This window comes from Chiloscyllium punctatum, chromosome 10 (genome assembly GCF_047496795.1).
Source record: "Chiloscyllium punctatum isolate Juve2018m chromosome 10, sChiPun1.3, whole genome shotgun sequence".
NCBI classification, from domain to species: Eukaryota; Metazoa; Chordata; class Chondrichthyes; order Orectolobiformes; family Hemiscylliidae; genus Chiloscyllium; species Chiloscyllium punctatum.
In genome coordinates this window covers 118559063-118584085 of record NC_092748.1, presented here as the reverse complement: position 1 = coordinate 118584085, position 25023 = coordinate 118559063, and the positions used below count along the sequence as shown (strand labels likewise).

At 42.6% G+C, this 25023-nt stretch overlaps 1 protein-coding gene across 1 annotated transcript in view; it reads right to left on the bottom strand.

Moving 5' to 3' along the window:
- Window positions 1–1251: 1251 nt before the first annotated feature.
- Window positions 1252–25023, bottom strand: part of LOC140481816 (C-X-C chemokine receptor type 2-like) — a 36050-nt gene continuing 12278 nt past the window's right edge. The window contains exon 2 of the mRNA XM_072578342.1: window positions 1252–2383. Coding sequence (XP_072434443.1) covers window positions 1400–2380 — 981 coding nt within the window. The 5' untranslated portion in view covers window positions 2381–2383 and the 3' untranslated portion in view covers window positions 1252–1399. The remainder of the gene's footprint in view (window positions 2384–25023) is intronic.

Genomic DNA, 25023 nt, shown 5'->3' with positions numbered 1-25023 from the left:
CAGAAGTAGGAAAACTTCTTGGCCATCAAAAGAATCCAACAACCTTACAGAGTTTGCATAAGACTTAAATACACTTACCATCATCCAACATGAGCATGGTGGCATTGTTAGATCCGATGAATTACTTCATGGGTTGTAAATTGAACCAATGATATTGATTGCTTGCAAATACAGATTGTTATTTAAATGGCTTTAAGGACTATCAGTAGAACTTCCACATAGGGAACTATTTGCTCTACCTCCATCGTTATTTCTGTTTTTTTATCGGAATTTCTTGTTTCTTGTTTCTGACTGGTTCACAGCAATTTTAATTTAGTAATGCAGAATTTGGAGAAGCCATTTTGGCCTACCTCCCAGAGACCCATATCCTCACCTGTACCACTGGACCGGTTTGACTTGACCATGGTGAGTCCCCTGGACTGAGATGCACTTGACTAACTGTGTCGGTACCTTCTGATTAAACATAATTTCCCTTTACTCAAGTAAGTACTACACCTCTTCAATTTTCACACATGACCATTTGGTTGAAGCACATGTAGTATGTTTGGTGTGGAATCTTGCACATGCTGTAGGTTTGACATTGATGTAGCACGGTGACATACACCAACGTATGTTAACAGAAGTGTTCAACTTTTTGAGAGATTTTGAGAGCATAAATAACGAAAAACTGTTTCTACTGCAAGAAGGTCAGTCAACCGGAGGAGACAGATTTAGGTTAATTAACAAAAGGATGAAAGAGAAGATGAGAATATTTTTACTCAGCAGCTTTACCTACCTGCAGGGCTTGAAAGGGAAGTAGAAGCCTATTTAACAGTACATCTCGAAGATTAATTGAATAAATACTTAATAGAGAAACATTTGCATGGCTATAGTTAAAGAGCAGTGGGGCTGGACTAATTGGGTAGCTCTCAATCAAGTGACTTGGCCACAAAAGGCTGAATGGCTTTCTTCAATACTGTAGGTTTCTGTCACTCAGGATAGAAACCGTGAAACAAGTGGTCCTTGTTGGCACAAACAGAATTGCTGGAAAAACACAGAAGGTCTGGCAAAATCTGTGGAGAGAAAGCAGATCCTTGAGAACAGTCTGACACTGATTATTCAGTAGAAAGTAATTCATCAGAAGATTAAGCAGACAGTGCAGAGGAGATTGGAACGATAATGGTTGCAAACCACTTGTGTTGGAAAACCTCAAACCTTATTTCTGACCATTGTGAATTGGATTACAACAAACCATTCAAGAAACAGCTTGTTTACTTTATTCATGCTCAAAAACCCAACACAGCACTTTTATTCAAACATTTAATTTTTAAATAGCTCAGTTGTCAGTTTACTGATTAGTTGAAGTGGAGAAGCAGAAGACTGATCTCTCATTCTGTGGCTCTTCAATGAATTATACAGTTCACTTCATAGCTAAGAGATTGATAAGGTTCTTTCTGAATTTCACCCAGAGGAATGCATATATAAATGGATTAACACAGCTGTGCAGAAATCCTAAACTTTGATTTCCAACCAGAGCCCTATCAATATGATTACGCTTCTCACAAGTTTCAGCAATAAATTTGGTCCTCATCAGTATGTCAATGAACATAGTAACGTTGTACGGTAGCCAACAAATTACAAAAGCCAATACCACCACTGTGATGACGTTCATGGCTTGATGTTTCTGACGTCCCTTTGTTTGATACAGTTTCAGGATTATCACATTGAAACAGAAAATTATGACAACGAGTGCAATGAGAAAGTCGATAAAATGATGCAAAAACCTGATATTCATTTTCCATGTTTCTGTCAATTTACCATCGAGTATGTAACAAACCTTTCTATTGGAATTAGGTAGAGTATATTCGCCCTTATGTAGAACTGGTAAAGACAGAAGAATGGCCAGCAACCAAATAGCAATACAGGCCAGAAATGGTCTGTTCCATCTGTACGTCTGTTTGGAGTAGATAGTTGCCAAATAGTGATCAATACTGACACAAGCCAGAAACAAAAAGCCACTGTAGAAGTTAACTTTCTGTAACATGCTGATGATTTTACACATGGTATCACCAAAAACCCAGCCTGATACAGCATCCACTGCCCAAAAAGGCAAGGTCATGGCAAAGAGCAGATCAGCCACTGCCAGCTGAAGCAGGTAGATGTCTGTGGATGATATGGTCCGTCGATTATAAAGTAGGACAGTCATTACAATCATATTCCCTGTCACAGCGAGGAAGCACACCAGGCTATAGATAACAGCCAGAGCCGTGTTGATTGACTCATTGATGACAGAAGTACAGGGCGACGTGTCTGGATCAATACTGGAATCATAGAAAACTGTATAATTTTCGAATAAATCATCAAAGTCAAAATCGCCAATTTCAAACTTCAGGTTGTCCATTTTCTGAAAGAAAGAATATCATGGAGTGAGAACAATCTATAGATAACAGCCAGTGTTATGTTGTTTGATTTGTTTCCTGTGAAAGTATAGGGAAATATGTTTAGACCATCGTCAACTTCAGCATGTTCAGCATAATTGTCAAACAGGTTGCTTGATTTGTCTCAAGTCTCTTCGTGAAAGCAAACAGTAGCTGTAACTAAAGACTCAGAATAAAGCCAACTTATGATTTTTTTTAAACTTTGCAACTAGGCACACACAGAGAATACTAAAGGCGTCCCCCTCACCTCCATCCAGAGCCCCAAATAGTCCTTCCAGGTGAGACAGAGGTTCACCTGCCTGTCTTCCAACCTACTTTACTGCATCAGGTGCTCCCGATGTGGACTTCTCTCCATCAGGGAGACCGAACGTTAACTTAGGGAATGGTTCACCGAGCATCGCAGCCGGGCCCATAGGAGCTGATTGGACCTCCCAGTCACCACCCATTTTAATTCCCCTTCCCACTCCCTTTCTAACATGACCATCCTTGGCCTCCTCTATTGCCAAAACAAACCACAGTACAAATTGGAGGGACAACTCCTCATCTTCCACCTGGGCAGCCTACGGCCTAGAGGATTCAACATTGAGTTCTCCAATTTCAAATAACCTCCCTCCCTGTCCCCTGACTCCCTTCCCAGCCCTCCCCTCTCCCTTCCACTCCTCCCAGCCACCAATCGGATTCATTTCTCCCATTGACCAACCAGGTTGTACCCTCTACCTGTCTTCACCTCTCCCCACTTCACCACCCTGCCCCTATCAACCCCTTTATCTGCAGCTCCCCCTACACCCACCCCCAGTCCTGAGGAAGGGTTGCACCCAAAACATTGACTTCTCCACCTCCTGATGCTGCCTGGCTTGCTGAGTTCTTCCAGCCTCCTGCCTGCCCATCCTGGATTCCAGCAGCTGCAGGTTTTTTTTGTCTCCAGTCAAATGAGTTAAGATACCTACATACATTCTTTTGCAGAAGATAGACTCAATCTTGCAAAATGGAGTAGGTTTATTACATTTAAGTCTATGGATAATATTAAATGTCGATAATAAAGGATGATAATCATTATGATTGTGTTCCCTAGCACACCAGATATAGATAACAGCCAGAGCTGTAATGATCCAAAAGCCACTAACCATAAGGACTTACGTCAGGGTGAACGTAAGAGTACCTGCCACCAGTGCACTTTTCAAACAAATCAAAAAAGTCCATATCATCATTGAAAGAAAACAAAAAAAAATCAGGAATTAAGCACTCATAAAGGAATATATTGAGCAGGGTTACTGAACATGGACTTTGATAACAGAGCTGTTTTGAAATAATGTCTGATGGGATAGATAAAGGATTTCTATTATTTGGAATTTAAGAGGAGGTTTATTATAAAATTCATGCACCTATGATGTCAGAGAATATGACAGAATTAATGACAAATTTTGTAAATAGTCTGAAAAAACAACAATTGGAGTAAAGAGAGATTTCTTGGATTGGACATGGCATTACTCAGAGATCAGTGCTGGTGTAATGTAAGATGTGTGGTTTATAAATATCAATATCATTTATCTTAGAGTTTGACTTCTAAACTAATGCATGAGGGTTTCAGCCAAATGTGTAAGTGGTTTTAGTCTTTAACTTATCAGTTTTTCTGAAGCCTTGGTTTTAGATGTATATATATATTGACAGAAGCTTACATGGAAATCAGGGTTGTGAGGACAATGCAAGCAGACTTCAGGGTGATAAGTTGAGTATGTGGGCATACTGGGAGATGGTGGCAGATTAGCAGCACAGTATACATGCTCCTGCACTGAGTTTGTCTGCTTCATCCACTTTTACTTATTTTTCTTTATTCTCTGCTTTATTTTCCACTTCATCCTTACGTATCTTCTGTGGACAGCTTCAAAGTGTCCAGAGAATCTGATGCAGGTCTCTCCCCGGAGGTGGCAGAGGGAGTCATGTTTATGCCCTTAGTGACTGCAGTGGAGGAGGGAGACGAGGATGGGTTCCTGGTGGTGGAGGAGGGAGGCGAGAATGGTTCCTGATGGTGGAGAAGGGGCGCGAGGATAGGCTCCTGCTGGTAGAGGAGAGAGGTGAGGATGGGTTCCTGGTGCTGTGGGCGGGGGGGGGGGGGGGGGGGGGGGAGCGAGGATGAGTTCCTGGTGCTGGACGAGGGGGGGGGCGAGGACGGGTTCCTGGTGGTGGAGGAGGGGGTCAAGGATGAGTTCCTGGTGCTGGAGGAGGGGGGGGGGGCAAGGATGGGTTCCTGGTGCTGGAGGAGGGGGGGAGCGAGGATGAGTTCCTGGTGCTGGAGGAGGGGGGGAGAGGATGAGTTCCTGGTGCTGGAGGAGGGGGGGGGGGGCGAGGATGGGTTCCTGGTGCTGGAGGAGGGGGGGTCGAGGATGAGTTCCTGGTGCTGGAGGAGGGGGGGAGCGAGGATGAGTTCCTGGTGCTGGAGGAGGGGGGGTCGAGGATGGGTTCCTGGTGCTGGAGGAGGGGGCAAGTTTGAGCCCAGTGCCTGCTGCAGGACCAGGCAGCTTTAGCAGTGGCTGCATTGCTGACAGTGGCCCAGCGCAAACTCATGGCAGAGGCGTAATTGGTAGCGGCAAGATGATGGCGAGCGTTGGGGTGAGGTGAAATGATGCTGGCCGACTGCTTCCTGCTGCTGTTGGTCTCTGTGTCATAGTGGAAAGGCCTGGATTCCGGGCCATAGCCAAACTCTTAAGAAGAATTATAATGTTGAACTTCTAACTTATTTCTTTATTTTCTATTTTATACCTATGATATTGAATCTCAGGAGAAAGTGAGGACTGCAGATGCTGGATAGCAGAGTCAAGAGTGTAGTGCTGGAAAAGCACAGCAGGTCAGGCAGCAGGTAAGCCCAAAACATTGATTCTCCTGCTCTTCGGATGCTACCTGACCTGCTGTGTTTTTCCAGCACCACACTCCCGACCTTTGTATCTAAGACAGCACTGGGAATGTTGACTTTGTATACTTTTCAGTGTACTCCTATATCCCTGTACTGGAATGTATGTGACAATAAAATCTAATTCTAATTCTAATTCACTAAAATACATGGCCAGTATAACATAGATAAAGGTGAGATCATGCACTTGGGTGAGAAAAACAGAAGGGCAGAAGATTAATTAAATGGTGATGTCTTGGGAATTGTGGATGTACAAAGGGATCTGGGTGTCTTTGTACACCAGTCAATATAAGTAAACATGCAGGTACACCAACTATTAAGAAGGCAAATTGTATGCTGGCCTTGGAGGATCTATGTTCAGAAGATTTTTTGTCCAGCTCTACATTTTTAAGCTCTGATCTCCAGCATCTGCAGTCCTCACTTTCTCCGAGTAATGGGGGGATGTCTTACTGCAGTTATATAGGGCCTTGGTTAGACTCTACCTGAAATATTGTGACCAGTTTGATCTCTCTATCTAAGAGTAGATACACTTGTCACAGAAGGAGTGCAGTGAAGTTTCATCAGGCTGATACCAGGGATGACATATATGGAGAGATCAGTTGACTGGGCCTGTATTCATTAGGGTGAGAAGAATGAGAGGGGATCTCATTGAAATATATAAAATTCTAACAGGACTAGACAGACTAAATGCAGGGAGGATGTTTCCTTTGATTGAGGAATCTAAAAGCAGGGGACATAGTTTCAGCACATAGAATAGACAATTAAATCTGAAATGAGGAAACATTTCTTCATTCATATCCATGCCGCCTCATAAAATATTGACCAGCATTAGCTTGGTTTTGATTTACAAGAATGAAGGATTGACTTTTGCTTATGTGACGTCACAGTTTGGAAGACACTAAGGGGTGGGGTACAGTTTTCAGAAGACCTGGCTGGGTTCAAATGTCAGAACAGTTTCTCCTGGGGAAAGGAATTAGTTTAGAACAGTTAGGAATAGATTTTTAGTTTGAAAATTCCAGACCAAAAGTATTTGGTTAGGAACTTGAAGGGCTTATTTAATGTTTGAAAGTTTAAGGTCAGTTTTGTCAATAATCAAGGAAAAGGTTATCAATTCTCAAAATTAGGAATTGAAAGAAATAGTTAAGTCAAAGCTGCAGATGCGATAGTGTTACCCCTTGTCACATCATCAACATTGCAGTCCCTTGCAGATAAGGCTGACTCTCATCCACTCTCAGGGTGAGGCCCATAGGTGGCTGTAGAGAACGATGCAACTTCCGCAGGCTCTGTTACACTTGGAGCAAAAGGTGGTTGCAGGGAGGGATGGGTGGGGCATTGGTGTGGCAGCGTACTCCTGGAGTTTTCGCGTGGCTTCCACTTTTTCCTGATGGCAACTCTTCAGTTGCTCAAAGCCTTCCTGGATGCTCCTCCTCCATTTTGGACAGTATTGGGCCAGTGCTTCCCAGGTGTCTGTAGGAATGTTGCACTACACCAGTAAGACCTTGAAAGTACCCATGAAGAGCCTGGGGCTCGCCTGCCATCTTGAAGCTGAAATGTCTCGTGTCAGTCATGTGGGCAACATGCCCAGCCCATTGTGGCCAAAGAAGTGTGGTCAGTGCTTCAATACTGGGGATGTTGGCCTGGTCGAGGATGCTTGTGTTGGTGCATCTCTCTTCCCAGTAGATTTGCAGAATCTTACATAGGCAGCATCGGTGGAACTGATTTAGCACCTTGTGGTGTCTGCTTAGATAGTCCACATCTCAGAGCCATATAGGAGGGAAGGAATCAACACCACTCTGTAAACTATGATCTTGGTGTCAGATCTTGTTGTCATAGAACATTGAACAGTACAGCACTGTGCAAGGCTTCGGGCCTCGATTTTGTGCCGACTTTTTATCCTATTCTAAGTCAAACTAACCTACTTTCCCTTAATCTTGCTATCATCCAAGTGCCTATCCAAGAGTCACTTAAATGTCCCTCATGTATCTGACTCTACTACCACCACTGTCAGTGCATTTCACGCACTTATCACTCTCTGTATAAAGAACCAACCTCCGACATCTCCCCTAAACCTTCCTCCAATCACCTTAAAATTATGACCCCTCACGATAACCATTTCTATCCTCAGAAAAAGACTCTGGTTGTCCACTCTATCTATGCCTCATCATCTTGTACACCTCTATCAAATCACCTCTTACCCTTCTTCACTCCAATGAGAAAAGCCCTAGCTCCCTCAACCTTTCTTCATAAGATCAGCCCTCCGGTCCAGGCAGCATCCTGGTAAATATCCTCTGCACCCTCTCTAAAACTTTCACATCCTTCCTATAAAGAGGTGACTAGAACTGAACACCATATTACAAGTGCGGTGTAACCAGGGTTTTATAGAGCTGCAGCATAAGCTTGCAGCTCTTAAACTCAATCCCATTGCTAATAAAAGCTAACACATCATACGCCTTCATAACAATCCTATCAACTTGGGGGCTCTTTGAGGAATCCATGGACGTGGACCCCAAGTCCCTTTGTTCCTCCACACTGACAAAAATGCTGTCTTAATCCTGTAGTCTGCATTCATATTCACTTCCAAAATGAATCAATTCACACTTTTCCAGGTTAAACTCTATCTGTCACTTCCCAGCCCAGCTCTGCATCCTGTCAATGTCCCATTGTAACCTACAACAGTCCTCTATATTACCCACAAGTCCACAAACCTTAATGTCATCAACAAACTTATTAACCCACCCTTCCATTTCCTTATCCAAGTCATTTATAAAAATCATAAAGAACAGAGCTCCCAGAACAAATCCCTGTGAGACACCACTGGTCACTGAGCTCCAAGCAGAATACTTTCTATCTACTACCACTCTCTGTCTTCTATGGGCTAGTCAATTCTGTATCCAGACAGCCAAATTTCTCTGTATGCCATGTCTCCTTACTTTCGAAATGAGCCTACAATGGGGACCTTATCAAATGCCTAGTAAAAAATCAATATACACCACATCCACTGCTTTACTTTCATTAATGTGTTTTGTCACATCCTCAAAGAATTCAATAAGGTTTATGAGACATGACCTTTCCCTTACAAAGCCACGCTGACCATCTCTAATCAAACTATGTTTTTCCAAATACTCATAAATCCTCTCTCTCAGAATTCTCTCCAATAATTTGCCCACCACCAACATCAGACTGACTGGTCTGTAATTCCCACAGTTATCCTATTTCTTTTCTTGAACAAGGGAATAACACTTACCACCCTCCAATCATCTGGTACTACATCAGTGAACAGTGAGTATGCAAAGATAATCACCAATCTCTTCCCTTGCTTCCTGTAGTAACCTTGGGTATATCCCATCTGGCCCAGGGGACTTATCTATCCTCATTTGTTTCAAAATTCCCAGCACATCATCCTTCTTAATATCAACCTGAATATCAGCCTGTTTCATGCTGTCCTCACAAACGACAAGGTCCCTCTCACTAGTGAATTCTGAAGCAAAGTATTCATTAAGGACCTCCCCTACTTCCTCAGACTCCAGGCACAAGTTCCCTCCACCATCCTTGATCAGCCCTACCCTCAGATTGGCCATCTTCTTGTTCCTCAAATTAGTGTAGAATGCTTTAGGGTTTTCCTTAATCCTCCACAAGGCTTTTTCATGCCCCCTTCTAACTCTCCTAAGTTTATTCTTCAGTTCCTTCCTGACTACCTTGTAACCCTCTACAGCTCTGTCTGATCCTTGCCTCCAGAACCTTAAGTAAACTTCCATCTTCCTCTTGACTAGATGTTCCACGTCTCTTGTCATCCAAGGTTCCTTCATTCTACTATCCCTTTCTTGTCTCAGTGGGACAAACCTATTCAGCACTCACAGCAAATGCTCCCTAAACAACCTCCCACATTTTTGTCATGCATTTCCCTGAGAATATCTGTTGCCCATTTATGCTCTGCAGTTCCTGCCTAATAGCATTGTAATTCCCCCTCCACAAATTAAATACTTTCCCATACAATCCGCTCCTATCCCTCTCTACGACTATATTAAAGGTCAGGGAGTTGTGATGACTATCACTGAAATGTTCTCCCACCATGAGATCTGACAACTGACCTGGTCATTGCCAAGCACCAAATCCAATATGGCCTCCCCTCTAGTCGGCCTAACACCCTTTTCCTCAGTGGCCGAAGGCTGAGCTAGCACACTGGTAGTGGTGCTGGATTTCTTCATCAATTGCTGCTTTGGCCAACAGGAAGGATCCAAGGTATTGGAAGTGATCGATGCTCTTGAAGATCTCCCTGGGGCCTTGATGATCGGGGATTCACTCCTCAGTGCCAGGACAGGTTGGTAGAGGACCTTCACCCTGTGGATGCTCAAGGTGAGACCCATGCTCTGGTATGCCTCAATAAATGTGCTGACAATGGTCTAGAGTACATCCTCTGAGATTGCACCTAAGCACGCAACATCTGTATACTGCAGTTCAATGATAATTGTCAGGATGACTTTGAGTTCAGCTTGAAAGTGATGGAGGTTGAATAATTTCTTGCGAGTTCTGTAAGAGAGCTCCACTCCAGCAGCTTGTCGGCGGCAAGGTGAAGCATTGTGTTGGAACAATGATGCAGCCCTGCTTGACACATGTCTGAACATGGAATGGATGGGTGGAGGGGGACCATTTGTCATTTCCATAACTTCTGTGTTGTCATGAAGCAGGCGAAGGATGGTGACAAACTTCATGGTGCAAACAAAGTGGAGAAAGACCTTCATAATGTTTCCTGAATGACAGTGTCAAAGAAGGCCAGGTACATGGGTAGATTCTTTTCTCTGCATTTCTCCTGCAGCTGTCGCAAGATGAAAATCATGTCTGTTGTGCCTCTCCATGGCCGAAGGCCGCATTGCAATTCCGGGAAAAGGTCCTCAGCCACAGGAAGTAGACAGATGAAGAGGATCTTGCAACGACATTTCCAAATGTCGCCAGCAGTAAGATTCCCTGTAGTTACCACAATTGGCTCATTCCTTTTGTTTTGAAAATGCTCATGACTGTGTGATCTTGGATCCCAAGATGCTGTCTATCTTCCAGATAAGGCAGACACGGGTGTGTATCTGCTGTGGGAGCTCTTTGCCTCCACACTTCAGTGCCTCAGTGGGGATACCGTCAACTCTAGCTTTGTCATTCTTCAGTTTGAGGATGGCCTTCTTTACTTTGTGTAAGGTTGGGGTATTACTGATATTATGAAAATGTGGGTGTACCTTTAAGAGAATGAAGGACATGGCAAGTACACAGAGTGCTGGAGAATTTACAATGTAACATTTGATTCAGAACAAACAGCACTCGCTGAGTTGCTATGAGACAAAAACACAAATTTGAATTCGGGCAGTCAGTTTAAATTATACACCAAAAAAAAATCAAACTCCAATCCAGTTTGAATTGCACATATTGAAAATCTTAAAAGCCAGTGACACACTCTGATACTTTGGGGGTATAAGACCAGAGAAAACTGAACAGTTAAGAGGTGAACACTGGGGTGGCGCAGTGCTTAGCACTATCGCCTCACAGCACCAGGGACCTGGGTTCAATTCCTGCTTCAGGCAATTGCATGGAGTTTGCGCATTCTAATGTCTGAGTGGGTTTCCTCCCACAATCTCCATGATATAAATTGGCTACGCTAAATACCCATAGTGTTAGGGGTGAATATAGGGTAGGGGAATGGGTCTGGGTAGGTTACTCCCTGGAGGGTCAGTGTGGACTTGTTGGACTGAAGGGCCTGTTTCCACACTGTATGGGATCTGAACTGCCTAGCCAAGTGTAAAACAGATGGTTTTGAAAAATAGCTCTTAAAAGTACCTTTTCGATCAGTAACCTGTGATGCAGAAATTCCTAAGAAAAAGAAAAGAAGACACAGGAAGGTCTGAATAGAAGAACGAAAACTTCCTGGTTTTGAGGTAGGAAGTGTGGTTTTGTAAATCTTAATTGGGAGTTTTATCGGACTAGTATTGTAGAAGGGAAGGTAAAAGATAGGTTAGAGAAAGAAATCGTAAATAGTGGTTAGTTAATTATTCTCTGTTATACTTTAAGAAATAAAGTTGTTAATTTTTACTTTAAATAGTTCTGGGCCACTTGACTTTTTACAGATTACTGCACGGGATAAATCTTTTCTGTGTTGCTGGTTTTAAATTAAGCAGGAGGGTTTACCTTGTGTCGTAACAGTTTGGGACTTCTCCAGGATTGTTACGACAGGGGATAAATCCTCCTGTTTAGGGTGTAGGTTTACTCGCTGAGCTGTAGGTTTGATATCCAGACGTTTCATTACCTGGCTAGGTAACATCATCAGTGGCGACCTCCAAGTGAAGTGAAGCTGTTGTCTCCTGCTTTCTATTTATATGTTTGTCCTGGATGGGGTTCCTGGGGTTTGTGGTGATATCGTTTCCTGTTTGTTTTCTGAGGGGTTGATAGATGGTATCTAGATCTATGTGGTTGTTTATGGCGTTGTGGCTGGAGTGCCAGGCCTCTAGGAATTCTCTGGCATGTCTTTGCTTAGCCTGTCCCAGGATAGATGTGTTGTCCCAGTCGAAATGGTGTTTTTTTTTCATCCATGTATAGGGCTACAAGGGAGAGAGGGTCGTGTTTTTTTGTGGCGAGCTGGTGTTCGTGTATCCTGGTGACTAACTTTCTTCCTGTTTGTCCTACGTAGTGTTTGTGGCAGTCCTTGCATGGAATTTTGTAGATGACGTTGGTTTTGTCCATGGGATGTACTGGGTCTTTTAAGTTTGTTAGTTTTTGTTTGAGAGTATTGGTGGGTTTATGTGCTACTAGGATTCCTGAGGGGTCTTAGTAGTCTGGCTGTCATTTCTGAAACTTCTTTGATGTATGGTAAGGTGATTAGGGTTTCTGGCTGGGTTTGGTCTGCTTGTCGTGGCTTTTCTTGAGGAATCTACGGACTGTATTTTTTGAGTATTCATTCTTCTTGAATACGTTGTATAGGTGGTTCTCCTCTGTTTTCCGAAGTTCTTCTGAGCTGCAGTATGTGGTGGCTCGTTGGAATAGTGTTCTGATACAGCTTCGTTTGTGGTTGCTGGTGTAGTTGAGTATTTGGTCAGTGTTTGTTGGTTTTCTGTATACGCGGGTTTGTAGTTCTCCGTTGTCCTTTCTTTTGACTGTGACGTCCAGGAATGCAAGTTTGTTGTCGGTTTCTTCCTCCTTGGTGAACTTTATGCCTGTGAGTGTGTTGTTGATGATGTTAAATGTCTTTTCTATCTTGTTTCGTTTTGTGATGACAAAGGTGTCATCTACATAGCTGACCCAGATTTTTGGTTTGATGGTTGGTAGGGCTGTTTGTTCTAGTCTTTACATTACTGCTTCTGCTATGAATCCTGTTAGCGGAGATCCCATGGGTGTGCCGTTGGTTTGTTTGTAGACTATGTTGTTGAAGGTGAAGTGGGTGGTGAGGCACAGGTCCACTAGCTTCATGATGTTCTCATTGGTAATGTGATTGATGGTGGTTGGGGTGTGTGTGATGGTCTCTTCTAAAAGTGTGGTAAGTGTTTCCTTTGCCAGGTCGATGTTGATGGAGGTGAACAGTGCTGTTACGTTGAATGAGATCATTGTTTCATCTTCCTCTGTTTTGGTGTTTTTGATGATGTTTAGGAATTCCTGGGTGGAGTGGATGGAGTGTTGTGACTCTTCTACTAGGTACTTCAGTCTTGCGTGTAGTTCTTTGGCCAGTCTGTAAGTTGGTGTTCCAGGTAGTGAGACTATGGGTCTGAGGGGGGCTCCTGGTTTATGGATTTTTGGTAGTCCGTAGAATCATGGGGTGTTGGTCCCATCTGGTTTCATTTTCTGCTTAATTTATCTTTTAAGAGAGCTATTTTTCAAGCAGTCTGTTTACATGTCAACTGTTCAATTTCCCCCAGTCTTATATCCCCAAAGCATCAGAGTGAGTCATTGGCTTTTAAGATTGTCAATATACTCAATTCAAACTGGATTGGAGTTTGATATTTTTCGGGGTATAATTTAAACTGATTGGCTGAATTCAAATTTGTGTTTTTGTCTCATAGCAACTCAACAAATGCTGTTTGTTCTGAATCCAATGTTACTTTGTAAATTCTCCAGCACTCGGTGTACTTGCCATGTCCTTCATTCTCTTAAAAGTACACCCACATCTTCGTAACACCTCCCCCTTTAAGAAAAAATGAACCATCATAATGAAAAGATGGCTTAATTTTTTTCTCTACTGAGGGGAATCAAGCGGGCTAAAAGGGGTCATGAAATACCTTTAGCAAGCAGAATTCAGGAAAATCTCAAAGCATTTTATTCTTATATAAGAAGCAAGAGGTTAACAAAAGAAAGGATTGGTCCACGGAAGGATAATGAAGGAAGGCTGTGTGTCGAACCTGAGAGAATGGGTGAGATTCTGAATGATTACTTTGTATCAGTGTTCACTGAGGAGAGGGACATGATGGATGGTGAGATTAGAGATAGACGTTTGATTAGTCTGGATCACGTTGGCATAAGGAGGGAAGATGTGTTGGGTAGGCTAGAGGTTATTAAGGTGGACAAATCCCCAGGACCAGATGGGATCGATCCCAGGTTGCTGAGGGAGACGAGAGAGGAAATAGCTGGAGCCCTGACAGATATCTTTGTGGCATCCTTAAATACAGGTGAGGTGCCAGAGGACTGGAGGGTTGCTTATGTTGTCCCCCTGTATAAGAAGGGTGTAGGGATATTCCGGGTAAATACAGACCAGTGAGCCTGACGTCAGTGGTGGGAAAGTTGCTGGAGAAGGTACAGAGGGATAGGATCTATTTATATTTAGAAAAGAATGGGCTTATCAGTGATAGGCAACATAGTTTTGTGCGGGGGAAATCGTGCCTTACCAATTTGATAGAGTTCATTGAGGAAGTGACCAAGTTGATAGATGAAGGAAGGGCTGTTGATGTCATATACATGGACTTTAGTAAGACATTTGATAAGGTTCCCCATGGTAAACTAATAGAGCAAGTGAAGTCACATGGTGTGCAGGGTGTTCTAGCGAGGGGGATAAAGAACTAGTTGAGCAACAGGAGACAGAGAGTAGTAGTTGAAAGGAGTTTTTCGAAATGGAGAAAGGTGACCAGTGGTGTTCCACAGGGGTCAGTGCTGGGCCACTGTTGTTTGTAATATACATAAATGATCTGGAAGAGGGCACTGTTGGTATGATCAGTAAGTTTGCAGATGACACGAAGATTGGTGGAGTAGGAGAAAGCATAAGGGACTGTCAGAGAATACAGGAGGATATAGAGTTGGGCAGAAAAGTGGCAGATGGAGTTCAATCCAGACAATGTGAGGTGATGCATTTAGGCAAGTCTAATTCTAGAGCGAATTATCTTGTAAAAGGAAGAGCCTTGGGAAAAGTTGATGAGCAGAGAGATCTGGGAGTGCAGGTCCATTGTACCCTGAAGGTTGCTGCACAGGTGGATAGAGTGGTCAAGAAGGCATATAGTATGCTTGCCTTCATTGGACGGGGTTTTGAGTATAAGAGCTGGCAAGTCATGTTAACATTGTACAAGACATTAGTTCAGCTGCATTTAGAATACTGTGTACAGTTCTGGTCGCCACATTACCAAAAGGATGTGGATGCTTTGGAGAGGGTACAGAGAAGGTTTACGAGGATGTTGCCTGGTATGGAAGGTATGAAGAGAGTGCGTTAGGTTTGTTTTCATTAGAAAAAAGGAGATTGAGGAGGGACCTGATTGAGGTTTACAAAATCATGAAGAGAATAGACAGGGTGGATAGAGATAAGCTTTTCCCAGGGTGAAGGATTCAATAAGGAGGGGTCACATTTTCAAGGTGACAAGTGAAAAGTTTAAGGGGGATACACGCAGCAAGTACTTTACACAGAGGGTGGTGGTGTCTGGAATGTGTTGCCAGCAGAGGTGGTGGAGGCAGGCACAGTAGATTCATTTAAGATGCATCTGGACAGATACATGAGGAGGTGGGGAGCAGAGGGATACAGATGCTTAGGAATTGGGTGACAAGTTTAGACAGTAGATTTGGATTTGCTCAGATTGGAGGGCCAAAAGGCCTGTTCCTGGGTTGTAAATTTTCTTTGTTCTTTGTTCTTTGTTCTAACATACAGACAACTTTAATATAGGTTCACCTTAACTTTTCCATATACCTGTACATATATCATTAAATAAAGACAAATCTCATCTAAACTCTTATCAGTTAAATCTGCGATAACACATCTGCAATAACATTCTTCCGACCTGCAATATGTATGATATTTAAATTAAAAGGCTGTAACATAAGACTCCAACGTAATAGTCTCATATTCTTGTCTTTAAAACATTAAACAACTGGCAGTTCAATCCCATCCTCACCTCCCTGTAGCAGTACAGCTCTAACTCCAATGTCACTAGCATCGATGGCGACTTTAAAAGCTTTTGAAAACTTTGGTGTAGCTAAAACCCATTTGGTGCTAAATGAATATTTCTCAATGGTTTTCACTCAGGAAAAGGATAATATTGTCGAGGAGAAGAATGAGATACGAGATATTAGACTAGAAAGGATCAAGGTTAGTAAGGGAGGGGTGTCATCAATTCTAGAAGGAGTCAAAATTGACAAGTCCCCTGGGTCAGATGGGATTTATCCAAGGATTCTTTGGGAAACTAGGGAGGAGATAGCGGAGGCTTTGGCTTTGATCTTTGAGTCGTCATTATCTACAGGTTTAGTACCAGAGGACTGGAGGATTGCAAACATTGTGCCCTTGTTTAAGAAGGGCAGTAGAGATGATCCAGGTAATTATAGACCAGTGAGCCTTATGTCTGTTGTAGGAAAACGTTTTGGAAAGAATTATAAGAGATGGGATTTATAATCATCTAGCAGGCAACAATTTGATTGGAAATAGTCAACATGGTTTTGTCAAGGGCGGGTCATGTCTCACAAACCTCACTGAGTTCTTTGAGAAGGTGACCAAGCATGTGGATGAGGGTAGGGCAGTTGACGTGGTGTACATGGACTTCAGTAAGACCTTTAATAAGGTTCCACATGGTAGACTGTTGGAGAAAATGCAGAGGCATGAGATTGAGGGTAATTTAGCAGTTTGGATTAGAAATTGGCTTTCTGAAAGAAGGCAGCGAGTAGTGGTTGATGGAAAATATTCAGCCTGGAGTCTGGTTACTAGTGATATACCATAAGGATCTGTTTTGGGATCACTGCTGTTTGTCATTTTTATGAATGACTTAGACACAGGCATAGGTGGATAGATTAGTAATTTTGCAGTTCACGCTAAAGTTCATGGAATGGTGGACAGTGTGGAAGAATGTTACAGGTTAAACTGCAGAATTGGGCTGAGAGGTGGCAAATGGAGTTCAATGCATCTAAATGTGAGGTGATTCACTTTGGGAAGAATAAAAGGAAGGCAGAAATTGGGTCAATAGAAAGATTCTTGGTAGTGTGGATGTGCAGAGGGATCTTGGAGTCCACGTACATAGATCCCTAAACGTTGCCACCCAGGTCAATAGTGCTGTTAAGGTTTTATTGGTCGAGGGATTGAGTTCCAGAGCTGTAATGTCCTGCTGTAACTATACAAAGCGCTAGTGCGGCCACACTTGGAATATTGTGTACAGTTCTGATCATCCCATTACAGGAATGATGTGGGAGCATTGGAGAAGGTGCAGAGGAGATTTACCAGGATGTTGCCTGGTCTGGAGGGAAGGTCTTATGAGGAAAGGCTCAGAGACATGGGTCTGTTCTCATTGGAAAGAAGAAGGCTAAGAGGGGATTTGATAGAGACATACAAGATGATCAGAGCATTAGATAGGGTAAACAGTGAGAGTCTTTTTCCTAGGATGATAATGTCACCTTGTACAAGGGGCCATCGCTACAAATTGAGGGGTGATAGATTTAAGACAGATGTCAGAGGCAGGTTCTTTACTCAGAGAGTGGTAAGGGCTTGGAATGCCCTGCCTGCCAACGTACTTAACTGAGCCACATTAGGGAGATTTAAACAATCCTTGGATAAGCACATGGATGATGATGGGATAGTGTAGGGGGATGAGCTTGGATGAGTTCATAGGTCGGTGCAACATTGAGGGCTGAAGGGCATGTTCTGCGCTGTATTGTTCTATGTTCTGTGGTGAATATTGATTTCAAATGATCGAATGCCTTCTGGGATGGCTCTGAAAATGTGGCACTTTTCCAGCAATACATTTGCAGCTCTGATCTCCAGCATCTGCAGTCCTTACTTTCTTCTGGGATGGCTCTGTCAACCAAAACTTTGTGTTCTTCTTTACCAATCGGTTAGAACAAGCTTTCAATAGAATCCGCTCAGTCCTAAGAATCGAAGCACCTCTTTCTTCGAGGTTGGTCGTGGAAATTGCTCGCAGGCCTTTGTCTTTGCTTTCCATGGGGTCAACTTTCCATGGCCAATATTGTGTCCCAACAACATCACCTGTGCTTTAGCGAATTCTGTTTTGTTTACGTTTAACATCCGTTTTGCTTCTCATAGTTGTACAAAGAGCTCTGCTAACTGTACCATGTGCTGTTTCCAGGATCATTACATTGTCCAAATAGAGTGCACAGTTTGTTAACCCAGCCACAACTCTGTTCGTGAGTCTTTGGAATGTGAAGGGTGCTTCTTCATTCCAAAGGGCATCACTTTAAACTGATATAGCCCATTTGGGATTGCAAACACAGAAATTCCTTTCGCCGTGTCTGATAAGGGTACCTGCCAGTAACCATGCATTAAGTCCAACTTGGTGATGTAACTGGCTTGTCTGACTTTCTTGATACGGTCCTCTAATCTAGAAACAGGATATGAGTCCGATTTTGTAACACCATTGATCTGCTGATAATCCACGCAGAATCGTTGAGTTCCTTCCGGTTTGGGAACTAAGACAATTGACGAACTCCACTCGCTCTGGCTTGGTTCGATGATGTTCTCATCAATCATGGCCTCCACCTCCACCTGGACCTGTCTGGCTTTGGAAGGATTAAGCTGATAGGAATGTTGTTTTATTGGAGCAGTATTCCCTACATCTACTTCATGTACAATAGCATTAGTCCTCCCCATCTGATCCTTACATATGTCCTTGTACTCCCATAATAAATCTTTCAACTCTGTTCTATTCTCCTGAGACAGATAACTTACTAATCTATCCCACTCCTCAACGACTTCTTCATTTGTAAAGCTATTTTGAGGCACATCAAAATCCATATCATCTGGATTTGATTCCTCACTCTGCGGGGCAGTAACTAACACTTGTTTCTCCAGCTCTTTCTCTCAAGTGTAATACAGTTTCAAGATGTTCACATGACATACCCAATACCTTTTTTTTCTATCTTTACTAAATAGCCTACCTGCCTCAACTTTTTCTCAATTTGATAGGGAGCACTAAACCTGGCTTTGAGGGGCTCTCCTATCACTGGTAACTGTACTAACACGTTATCCTCTTGGGAAAATGTCCAAGTCTCAGAGCTTTTATCTGCCACCTGCTTCATTCTACACTGTGCCCTCTTTAGCTGCTGTTTAGCTATCTCACCTACTCAAATTAGTCTCCCCCTCACCTCCATTACATAATCCAAGCGTGAGGTCTCCGACTTTGGTCCTGCCAATTTTTCTTTAATTAATTTCAGTCACATCATGACTGAATGTTAACTCAAGGGAGTAAACTGAGTAGTTTCGTTGGGGCATCTCTAATAGCCAACAATACGAATGGGATACCTTTACCCCAATCATTTGGGTAATCCTGACAGTAAGCTCTCAACATGGTCTTCAAGGTTTGATGCCACCTTTCTAAAGCTCCCTGGGATTCAGGATGATACGTACTGGGATTAAAGTGCTTCATACCTAAACTATCCATAACCTCCTTAAACAGCCTAGCAGTAAAATATAACCCTTGGTCTGACTGAATCTCTCTGGTTAACCCATACTGTGTGAAGAAAGCTACTAACTCCTCTACTACCCTTTTTGCCTTGATACTCCATAATGTAATTGCCTCCGGACATCTGGTAGACACATCCATTATGGTGAACAAGTACTGGTTCCCACGTTTAGTTCACGGGAGGGGACCTACACAATCAAGTATAACCCGTGTGAAAGGTTCTTCAAATGTGGGAATTGGTTTTATTACCACCTGTGGGTAACCTACCATTTGGAATATATGACACGTATGGCAAAAGTTAACCACATCCTTGTGCGTTCCAGGCCAATAAAAATGTTTTTGTACCTTAGCCTGAGTCTTTCATACCCCTAGGTGACCTCCTACAGGTAGTTCGTGTGTTACCTGTAACACTTCCTATCTGTATGCTACCAACAACACAATCAGGTCCACTTCAGCCCATTTCTCCTCTGCACTAACCTGCTGTGACCTCTACCTTTCAGATAATAACCCTCCGGAATATTCTCTGCCTCCTTTTTGGAGTACGCATCCACATATATATCTTTTATCATTTTGTCTTGCTGTTGCAAGTCTCTTAGCTTTTCAGGACTAAACACTTCTGTCTAAACTTCTATCTGTTCAGGTTTTTCCTGCACCATTACATCAAACAGGGTGTCCGCTAACTGAACCTCAACTCCCTCATCTTTCTCTTTAGTTTTCGCTTTGTGCTGTGACTTATGATAGTGGGATCTGGTTACCACACAGTCTGGGAAAATATCAGGATATTTCTGTTTTGACTCCTCAGTTTCTTGGTTTTCCTTGGGCTTCTCCACAACAAGGGATGTCAGTCCCAACTTGGATCCTGCCAAATCATACCCAAGAACAAACTGAATTCCTGGAACTGACACCTTGTCAATCACTCCCACTGTAACTTCCCCAGTCTTAAGTTGGCACTCCAACCTGATCTTACATAGCGGAATGCTAAATTTCTGTTCATCTATCCCACAAATTACCACCCTCTCGGGTAACAGATCAGAAAGCGTGCATATCCGCTTGCTAGCTGTGATTAGTTAGATCCTGTATCTCGCAAACTATAACTTCTTGTTCTTGTCCCCCTTTCTTTCTGAGTAAACTTTACCCTCAGAGGCTATTTCTTTGTAGAGATCAGGTACTAACTCCATACCCAGCCCCTGCCTCGGCTGTGCACTCTCCTGCAGCTCCCTCAGCTCTTCTTGGGATCTCTTTTACTACCTTCATTAATGCCACTGGCTTAGCTTCTTTACCACATCTTTTCCCACAATGCCTTTCTTTAACGACCAGCACTGTGTCTTTACGTGTCCCACTTTACGACAGTGGAAACACCTGAGGCCTTTCACCTCCTTTCCATCCTCTTGGGCTTCTTTTTTATCCTGTGGTAAATTCTTACCAGTGCTATCTACTCTGGGTTTCGTAGTGTAGGATCTCCCCTTCTCCCACTTTCTATCTCTTCCAGGACGAAATTCTAGCCGGAAGCTTGTCTTATGCACCAACATGTAGTCATCTGCTAATTCTGCTGCCCTACTTATTTCCTGAACTTCCTGTTCCTCTCCATTAATTCTTACCTTCTCTGGAAGTGAGTTTTTAAACTCCTCCAGCAGAATAATCTCTCTTAGATTCTCAAAGGTCCGATCTATTTTCAAAGCACGCACCCATCGATCAAAATGACTATGATTAAATCTTTCAAACTCAACATCAGTCTGACCTGGTTCCTTCTTTGTGTTTCTGAACCACTGTCTATATGCTTCTGGTACCAATTCATAAGCACTTAAAATAGCTTGATCAACCTTGTCATACGCTCTTGACACTTCATCTGACAGTGCGGCAAATACCTCACTAGCTCTGCCTACCAGTTTAGACTGAACTAGCATTAGCCATAAATTCTCCGTCCACTCCATCAGCCTAACCAATTTTTCAAATGAAATAAAGAAGGCTTCAACATCTTTCACATCAAAATGTGGCAGAGTTTTGACATATTTATATATATCACTACCTTCTTTTTAATCTCCATCTTTTAAATTTGATTTTGCTGGCTAAGTCGTAACTTCTCAAGTTCAGAATCTCTCTCTCTCTTTCTCTCTCACTTTCTTCTCTTTCTCTTTGCTCAACCAAAATCCTTCTTTCTCTCTCTTTTCTCTCTTCTCTTTCTTCTCTCTCTCCTTCCTCTCTCACTCTCTCTCTCTCTCTTTTTTTATCTTATAACTCCATTTTCCTCAATTGTAATTTAAGTGTTTCCACCTCTATTGCACTTGTCTGTTTCTCTGACACACCTAAGTGTTTGGGTAATTCCCTTACTGTTTCAGCTTTACTTTGTCCTTGGTTAAACCCAAATCTAACTTCTTTGCTAATTCTAAAAGTATTGGCTTTTTTCTTTCCTTATAACCTTTCTTGGCAAATCTGAGAATCATCTTCAAATCCTAGAACTTCTTTAGCAATTTTAAGAGCCATTTCTCTCACATTTAATTTAATCAATCACAAGTCACCAAAATTAAACAAATTGTCTCACCTAAGTTTATTTAAACATCTAGGACGCTAACCTGCAAGTGTTTAAATGCTGGGAGGTTTTGTATCCCCAAATCTATTCAAATCTGTCCAGACCAGTTCAAATCACGTTCCCGAGCCCCCAAACTGTTACGACATGGGGTAAACCTAGCTGCTTAATTTAAAACCAGCAACACAAAAAAGATTTATCCGTGCAGTAATTTGTAAAGCATTGAGTGGCCAAGGACTATTTAAAGTAAAAATTAACAACTTTGTTTCTTAAAGTATAACAGAGAATAATTAACTAACTAGTATGTATGATTTCTTCCTCTAACTTATCTTTTACCTTCTCTTCTATAATACTAGTCCGATTAATCTCCTAATTAAGATTTGCAAAACCACATTACTTATCTCAAAACCAGGCAGCTTTCGTGCTTCAATTTGGATCTTCCTATATCTCCCTTTCTTCTTCTTAGGTTTTTCTGCATCACAGATTACTGATCAAAAAGGTGCTTTTAAGAGAGCTATTTTCAAGCAGTCTATTTAAATGCTGGGTTGGCAGTTCTCCTCTCAACTGTTCAATTTTCCTCAGTCTTATACTCCCAAAGCATCAGGTTGTGTCATTGGCTTTTTTTTGTAAATATATTTATTAACAAATTTTGTTTAACTTTACAAACATATAAAATTATTGAAAAATACAATCAATAACAAATATCAGTATAATAAAAAGAAAAAAACAGAAATTACAATACAACTACTGTCTACTAACTATTAACCTATCCTATAATACAAAACAAATCCTAACACTGTGCAAAACAACACCAAAAAAGGAAAAGAAAAAAAACCCCACAAAATACAGAACTGCTATGCTCGACGCAAAGCTCGCAAACAAAGGAACGGAAGCATTGTATATATACCCATATTAACTCAGGAGACCCCCCTCCAGGGCCCAGGGCTTGACAAATCTAACATCTTGGTTAAACAAAAGCCCTAGTTAAGATAACTGACAAAACTATATCCAAGTAACTCAAGTAGGGCTGCCATGTCTTATAAAAATGGTCTGTTGTGGGGTGCACCATATTTGTAAAAATGTCCAAGGGAATGTGCTCCACCATTAGTTTCTGCCATCCCAGCAAGCCCAGAGGGTTCTCACATACCCAATTCATCAGAATATTCTTCCGTGCACAGTATGCAAGAATATTAAATAGTTTCTTCCCATACCCATCTAAAGATGGTAAATTCGGTAGACCTAAGATGTCGGGTCTATTTTGATTTCAGTCCTCAATACCCTCCCTATCTCTCCCGCCACAGCGCTCCAATAAACACGGAGCTTGTGGCATGTCCAGAAGCAATGGGTAAGAATACCTACACTTACTTTACATTTGGGGCACACTGAAGATGCCCCTTTTTTAAACTTTGCCAGACAGTCTGGTGCCAGATGAGCCCTGTGCAGAATTTCTAACTGCGTAGTGCATGTCCTATTTACAGATTGAGATCTTTCAAGTATTCTCCCATATGTTCTCCCATGTTTCAGAAGAGATCTCCACTCCTAGCTCTTGCTCCCAGACCTCACATAACCAGTTAATATCCTGCCAGGCCCGGCCACCCAGCAGGCAATAGAGGGCACTAACCGAAAGGTGCTTGTGGAACATAGCAACAACCTCTCTGTATCAGGCTTATAGGGCTTAGTGAGAAGCATAGTCTTCTTCTGGATGAAATCCCTAACCTGAAAAAAACGGAAAAGATCTCTGCTGGGTAACCCGTATTTGCGGCTCAGTTGCTCAAAAGACATCATAACCTCCCCCTCAAATGAGTCTCCCAAACTAGAAACTCCTCTCGCTGCCCATAGTTTGAACCCTGAGTCCATCATCCCTGGTCGGAAACCTGGCATGCCAACTATAGGTGTAAGTGGCGAAGTCTTGGATAAACAACCCTCACTCTGACGCATCGCCCTCCATGCCCTGACTGTACTAATGACAAAGGGATTCCAGCAGTGGTCCATAACTGTCCTCATCTTATCCATGAACATCAGGTTAATAAGAGGACACTTTGCTTAGGGGCCTTCAATATCCAGCCATATTGAGCTTATTACCTACCCAATCACAGACAAAGGACAGCAGGGAACTCAACTGATACCTTCTGATGTCTGGGAAATCAACCCCGACCCCTCCTTGAGGCAACTGTAATTTAGTAAGTTTGATGAGGGGCCACCCACGATGCCAGATAAACGAACCAACCCAGCGTTGATATGGGAAACATTATAGGGAGCATACACATAGGATAAAGCAAATGAGGAAGAACATTCATCTTAATGAGAGATATTCGGCCCAGCCATGAAATTGGAAGAGCCTCCCATCTCTGGAGATCTCACCTAATATTGTTGAGCAAGTGAGCAAAGTTAGTCCGAAATAACAGATCAAACTTGGGGGTAATAAAAATGCCTAGTTACCGGAAACCTGCTCGTGACCATTTAAAAGAGAACTTAGATCCACCTTCAACTTCTGGCACATCCTTAAGGTATCCCAAAGGCATAGCCTCCGATTTTGTAAAGTTAATCTTATTTCCTGAAATAGCCCCAAATGAACTGATACATTGTATCAAATGGGGTACGGAGGTCATCGGGTTCGATAAAAACAGAGGGACATCATCCGCGTACAGTGTTAATCTTGTGTGCCCTCGATCCCACTTCCGGAGCGATTATGTGGACGTTCTGACAAATGGCCTCTGCCAGCAGCTCTATCACCAACATAAACAACAACGGTGAGAGGGGGCAGCCTTGCCCCTACCAATCCTAAAATTCCCAGAATTCACCCGTTGGTGATAACCACGGCCAGAGTGTGGCGATATAAAACCTCCACCCACCTCGCCAAGACTCCACCCAACCCAAACTGTTCTAAGACATAAAAAATATACGGCCATTCCACCCGGTCAAATGCTTTCTCTGCATCGAAGGAAATCACCAACCCCTGAATCGATTGTTGCTGACAAACTTGGACCATATTCAGCAACCTTCTAATAATATTAGAGAACATACAGCCCCTTATAAAGCCTGTCTGGTCCTCTTTAATAATATGGGGCAACACCCTTTCCAGTCTCAGCACCAGGATCTTGGACAGAATCTTCAAATTTGAATTTAATAGAGAGATGGGCCTGTATGAGGCACAATCCTCAGGAACCTTCCCCTTCTTAAGAATTAAGGAAATATTAGCTTCTCTTAAAGAGGTAGTAGGCATTCATGATTGTACATCTCCAACATCAGCCCTAACAGAATCTCTATAAACTCCTTATAAAACTCACCCGGAAGACCATCAGGGCCAGGTGCTTTCCCACTCTGAAGTTGCCTAGCTGCCTC